Genomic DNA, 6747 nt, shown 5'->3' with positions numbered 1-6747 from the left:
AGTCGGAGACTTGTGCGGGAGAGGAGGCGGCATATTATTATTACGCAGGCCGCATTTGCGCCCAGGAACGACTTATGTTGGTAGGCCCTAACCACCATTCAGTGCAGGAATGAGGGAAACCTGGAAAACCTCATTAATTAGGGGGGTGGTCAAATGCCAACCGGTGTCAATCTCTCACATTGACCCAAGCCAACATTCTTCCATCCTACCATACCTGCACAGAGGGTGCCAATCCTCCGTACAAGCATAGCTAATCTACGGTCTACCGGCCGCGGGATTCGAAACCCGGGCAGATCGACACATCGATTTAAGTACTGACGCCTTAAACAGTGCGGCTTTCGACCGATACTATTACTACCACCGATACTATTATACCGACTTAAATTATAAGATTGCACCTCGAGTCGCATAAAAACATTTCCAAAGTTTTTAATCAATAACACAGAGTCGGCCTTCATTTTCGATGCATAAATGAACTTTAATTTACAAAAAAAAACCGAACATAGAACTATTTCGTATAAGAGTTTTCTATTACAAATATAATCAGGAAGCTGTAGTTTAATTTTTATAGATTATACACGCCACACCCTGTATATGGGTATTCCAATGGGAACACCAGACAAGCAGCCCGAGAATACCGACGAAGATACCCAAATAGACATTATCCTACCCACACAGTCTTTAGTGCGTCATTTCGTAGACCTCGAGACGAAGGTAATCCCGCTCCAAAAAAGGCCATTGGTCCTACTAAAGTGAATGTACAAAATGTCTTCTATAATAGATGCTTTCATTGACAACTTTTCAATTAGTTTTCGACGTATGGTAAGTAATCTTCATTTATCATCGAATTTTCTATGGCGTGTATTAAACAAAGAAATGTTACATTCGTTTAATCGCCAAAATGTACAAACGTTAAATGCTGGAGATGTTCCTCAGTAGAATTTTGTCGCTGGTTACTTCAACAACATGCACAAAATGATTCATTTCGCTTCTCATGTGGTCTTATGAAGCGTGTTTTACTGGGGACGGCATAAATAATAATCATAATAAACATATCTGGGCGTTACAAAATCTACATGTAATTAAATTAAGACGGGTTCAGCAACGTTTCAGTGTCAACGTTTGGGGTAGCATTTTCAACAATAATTTACTGTCTGCACATGTTTTAAATGCAGATATGTATAGAACTTTCTTGGAAAACAACCTTTTTGATTTCATTGATGACGTAGGATTAATATTAAGTACGTCGTAAGCTGTATTAAAGACTATTATTATGTAAAGAAATGTAATCTTTCTAAAAATATTACACAATAATGCCTAGATATATTTTTCCTCTTAAAAATACTATGTAGTTTTCCTGTTTCTTAGTATAATTACACATTAGGTATCGTAAATATATTTATCTACACCGACAATGTAAATTTTGCATTTTGGGTGAATTACAGAAAAAGTGTAAAATTACATGCTTTATGTAACTTGTATGATGTAATTTTACATCATACATATCTTAATTGTATCACCCGCACTTTTCCGTGGAGACTCAGTATTATGATGTCTGTACTTTACACAATTATTTGCATGAAATAAAACCGTTTTCTATTGTCGATACAATAGAAAAGCAACTTCCAATTTAGTTTCAATTTTCTTATTTGCTGGTCGCGATTGAGTACAATAAAAGCTTTCATCGGTAAATTTGAGGTTAAACATTTCTGAAAAAATAATGAGATTAGGTTGTTGTATGTATAAAGAAAACCTTTTACTTACTTTTGCTCTCAACACAGTCGACAGTTACATAAAAGTGTTCAGTGTTGTATTAAAGTATGAAAGAGTGTAATTCTTAAAAATAAAAATCAATGGAAGAAAAAAACAATTTTACAAAACCGAATATCTTTCACGGCAAATAATTCAAATCGTCTGTTGCGGCGACTCGTCGGTTTGCACTAGTATTTCGAGAAGAGTCGATCTAGTTGCAACGTTGCAAGAAGCGTGTTAAATTTAAAGAAGAAATTACCTACATTGCAACTGGTTTACAAATCTAATTTACTAATTACTAAATCTATTCTAATGATTCGTTCGATTTTAATTAATCCGTAGTTAACGGTCGTGATATATATATCATGGAGAAAAAAACATAAACAAAACCATATAGACCAGTACATCATCGGGTGCATGGTGGAAGTCTAGAACTCGACAGTTATTTTATTTCGTCACTTGTTACGGCAACACTAGCTGATCCATAAAATTAATTTAAAATTATTTTGATCTAATGAACCATCATTATAAACTGTATATAAATTAGAACATTTTATTTATCCACCAGTGGAGAGTTAAAATTAGCACTATTAACATGAACCTTAAAAGTGTACGTATCGATTTTTTTTAGGAAAAAGATTGTTGAACAATTCACAGACTGCAGACAGTTAAATGGTAGTGATGTTAATGTTTAGTTGTTTTCAGATATTGTGCGTTAGTTTAGCTGCGGTTACCTTGACTTTGGGAAATAATTCGCAGGACGGTGTGCAACAGAATGTAAGTTGACTTTTTTTAATATTATTTATTTATCGAAAATTTCAAAAACTTACAATTAGTTTTTCCAAACGGACTTCAAGATTTTTCGTTTTAGATATGCAGAGTGGTACATCGATGTAATTAAAAAAAATTGTTCTTAAGACCTAGCATGTTTATTAAACTGTTACCATTAGCTAATTTCGCTCACTCCAGGTTACTGTAAACAGATAGATGTAATTAAATTCAACATTTACCTAGTTATTTAATATTTTATTATATTTAATTATTATTTAATAAAACATTTTGAAACTATTCTTTTTGGTCTTGTAAACGATTTCATTTTATTATTCAGTTTAATTAATTGTAATAAAATCTATATTCTTTTGCACTAATAATATTGTATCGGTATAACTTTATGTAAATGAGACACCAACCAAAAGATATACAGACTGGGCTCATGAAAACCAAACAGAACGAATAACTCAGGAAAATTACTTTTCCGAAAAACACTGAGACAGGTAGATTTTTTATCGAACGGGGACATCTTTTCATATGAATTTTTTGTTAACAGACACACCGTTTGAAATATATTTTAATTCTCTACACAACCGTGTTCAATTTTTTTAATTTAACCGATTAGTTTCGGTGATACAGGTTGTTCGCGAGATGACTTTGCCTGCCGACTACAATTTTGTGAAATAATGAGTGAATGAGTTATTAACAATCTTGATTTTATTTTTAATATCTGCTTCTCGGATGAGTGTTCTTTTTCTGTTAATGGCACCGTTAATCGTAATAATTGTCGTTATTGGTCCGATTCTAATCCAAGGATATTTTATGAGAATCATACACAACATTCGCGAAAATTGCATGGGCTGGAATTTTTGGTGACCGTATTGTTGGTTCTTTTTTCTTACCAGGTAATCTCACCGAGAAGACGTACCTAGATTTGTTGGAGAACAACATTGATTCTATGTTGACAAATATTATCAAGAATAATGAGAATTATTTCGAAGACCAGTTAATATTTCAACAGGATGGAGCTCTCCCATACTACGCCCTGCCTGTTCAGTGAATTGGGAGACGGGGCATCTTGGAATGGCCTGCACGATCGCCGGATTTGTCTCCTTTGGACTTTTTCTTGTGGGGTCACTTAAAGTCCAAAATGTTTTTCACTCCACCTACTTCCCTTCAATTTCTACGCCAAAGCATTGTCAACGAATGTTACTCCAGAAATGTTAAAAAATGTGCGTGATGGCCTTTCATAAAACTTATATTACTATATGGAGGCTGAAGGTCATCAATTTGAACACTTAATTAGCTCACATGTAGTAATTTGCAAGAAATTTATTTATTTTTTCTGAAAAAATGTCCCTCTTCGATCAAAATTCGAAATGTCTTGGCGTTTTTCGGAAAAATTATTTTCCTGAGACTGAATCGCTCTGTTTAGTTTTCAAGGACCCACCCTGTACATTAATTTTACTACTACTACAAATAATTTGTATTTCGTAAGCATTTCCCCAAATGATTTCAAATGTTAGGCTATGGTAGGTTAGTTTAGACGAAAATTATATATATTTTTTATAACGAGTATTTTAGATGATGTAAAAAAAATCGAACTTGTTTCATACACGATTTTAGACAGTTTTTAGATATATAGTAAATCTGATTTAGATTAATATGTGTTTCTTGGATATTTATACTTCAAGTATAAATAAATCCACTACCATAAGAGTTTCCCCTATTTTTTTAAGTAGTCAAACTGTACAATTGCAATTGTTTAACTATATGCAATTTTCATCTTACGTAATAAAATTGTGAATTGTATGTATACCTATGTATTGTAGCGAATGCACTGTTATTAAAATGTCCAACAGCTTCCTATTATTAAATGTGTTGCAATAATAGTAAGTAAAATACGTTTTTGTATCTGACTTTTGTCACATAACTACGTTTTGAAACCTCAAAATGCAATTACATTGTAGACGTAAATATTTATGATTTTCTTTAATAACAATTATACGATACCTGACACGTGATTAACTGGTAAAAGTTACATTTCAAATTCAAATAAGCTTGATGTATTTAAGAAAAATATGTTTCTATTAAAATTAACTAAATAATATTAGTTTTTATATCCATACGTAGCCAGTGGCTTCTCTTGACTCCATATCAGGGAGGGCGGAAAAATTTGAGTAAAAAAGTATTGAAAAAAAAAAGGATAATTGGGCAGTTTTATTTTAAGTACTATTGAAATATAGGGAAAATGCGTTCAATATTATTTTTTATAGTGAAAGTCTATTCTCTGCTTTTGTCCGAATTAAACTTTTCAACTACTTACAATTAGTACTTCCCTTTTAACGTGTTAAACTTTTACTTTGAAATTTTTTAGGGGGGCGTCACCCCAGTGCCCCCCGCACCAGCCGACACTGGACGTACCGCATTTAGAATAATAATAAATACAAAATATTACTGAATAGACTGAATGAATATTTGTCGTAAATTTATGAAATGTGAGAGAAAATAATTACATTCCAAATAAAAATAAAATAAACTGTTCCAGGGGGATGCTTCTTATGAGTTTGGATATGACATCCACAACCCGTTATCCAACGATATTAAGTCACATCACGAGGTGAGAGACGGCAAAAACGTGCTCGGTTTCTACACCTTCAGAGAGGCAGACGGCTCAATCCGCGTTGTCAAGTACAAAGTGACGCCGGAAACGGGGTTCGAAGCTGTGGTGGAAAAACTCCCCGACCCGCTATCTGGAAACGCCATCGACGGCCAGGAAGCCGCTCCATCCCCCAACGGAGCTGCGCAGACCATAAACGAACAAAACGGAGGTGCCAACAGCCAGTATGTCGCCGGAACTGGCGGAATCAATAATAACCGCAACCCACGTGGCAATGTACCTGCACCACCTGCTCAAAATTATAACGGGAATCCCCCGGTTCAAGGTCAGGCGCAGGAACCCCAACAACACCACCACCCCGGTGTTATTAGAAACAATCAGCGGGGTGCAGTACAAGATCAAAATCAGGGCGTTCAAGCTCAAGGAAGTAGTTACCTGGACATTCCTAGGGCAAGACAAAAAAATCCGTATATTGCCCACCAACGACTCTTGCTGGAAGGTGTACAGCAACAAAGGCAAAGGAACCAGATTGTAGCACCTCAACCTCAGACACAACAGTACGCGGATAATCCCGCTCAACCAAATTCTTACGGCAGTGGTAAAATCATATACATCAACGGCGTGGCTTATATCGACGACATAGGCCTGTATTCTAACTCACAAGATCAAAACGGTAACACTGGTCAATTGGTTCAAAATCCGCAGTATGAGCTTATACAAAACCCAGACAGTGAAGCAAATGATGAAGCAGCGACAAACGCTCAAAACAACGAAGAAGTGGAAGAGGATGATTTCGAAGAGGATGACGACGAAGAAGACGAAGACCTCGCTAATTTCGAGGAAGAGGATGAAGAGGAGGACGAAGACACCGATGCGTCCGATTTATATGAACAGAACGAGCAATTCATTACTGATCAGAAGGAAGCGTATGCCCGATTAAAACAAGCTTATGAAGAGGAGGAAGATGGACAGAAACCGAAAGAAGAGGGAGTTCAGGAACAGCAAGCACAACCTGTTCAGGCGGCCCAGTAAAGGGGGATATAATTATACTTAGTTATGTTGCTGGTGATCACAGTTATACTGGAAGGTGATGTGACAGACAGGGATGTGAGCAATTAGAAAGAGAAGTAACTATTTGACTTGCTGAAAAAAAAACGTAGTCATTTTGCCATAGTTTGTTTATTTAATACGATACATTACATAGAGTAAGTCTCATAAAATTTTATGTTTCAGTAGGAATAATTTAGGTCTAGAGTATATGAAAGTACTAGGTAGACATCTCGAAAATACGTTTGAATTGTGATAAAGTAATTCCCAATATACTTTTTCTTAATTTTAAGTTAAATATTTTTAAGTAACTGTTATATAAAAATATTTTGAAGATGCTCATAAAAATTATGTCTTATTTTTCAAATAGTACAGTTTTTTATAAAGTGAAGTCTTTGTTGATAGTCTTAGTTGTGAAGGTGGATCGAGATTTACAAGAAAAAAATGTATATTACCCGAGAATAAATTTACTAAATATGATTGTTTTTCAGTAATTGTTAACAGTTCTACCTATCCATTGAACGAAACTTTTTACCAGGGATTACAACGTCTGTAAG

At 34.9% G+C, this 6747-nt stretch overlaps 1 protein-coding gene across 1 annotated transcript; it reads left to right on the top strand.

Moving 5' to 3' along the window:
- Positions 1–2338: 2338 nt before the first annotated feature.
- Positions 2339–6329, top strand: LOC108907189 (myb-like protein AA). Its single transcript, XM_018710747.1, has 3 exons — positions 2339–2362; positions 2458–2529; positions 5072–6329. Exons 1-3 carry the CDS (start codon positions 2348–2350, stop codon positions 6173–6175), a joined length of 1191 nt encoding a protein of 396 aa, XP_018566263.1. The 5' UTR covers positions 2339–2347; the 3' UTR covers positions 6176–6329.
- The last annotated feature ends 418 nt before the right edge of the window (positions 6330–6747 follow it).

This window comes from Anoplophora glabripennis, unplaced genomic scaffold (genome assembly GCF_000390285.2).
Source record: "Anoplophora glabripennis isolate ALB-LARVAE unplaced genomic scaffold, Agla_2.0 scaffold87, whole genome shotgun sequence".
In the NCBI taxonomy this organism is placed as follows: domain Eukaryota; kingdom Metazoa; phylum Arthropoda; class Insecta; order Coleoptera; family Cerambycidae; genus Anoplophora; species Anoplophora glabripennis.
The sequence above is the reverse complement of the archived record's forward strand: the minus strand, read 5'-3'. Positions and strand labels throughout refer to the sequence as shown.

Bases quoted from the DNA above. Each gene is read 5' to 3' on its own strand.
- LOC108907189 (XM_018710747.1), top strand. The intron at 2,530-5,071 runs GTAAGTTGACTT...AAACTGTTCCAG, and splicing joins AGGACGGTGTGCAACAGAAT to GGGGATGCTTCTTATGAGTT.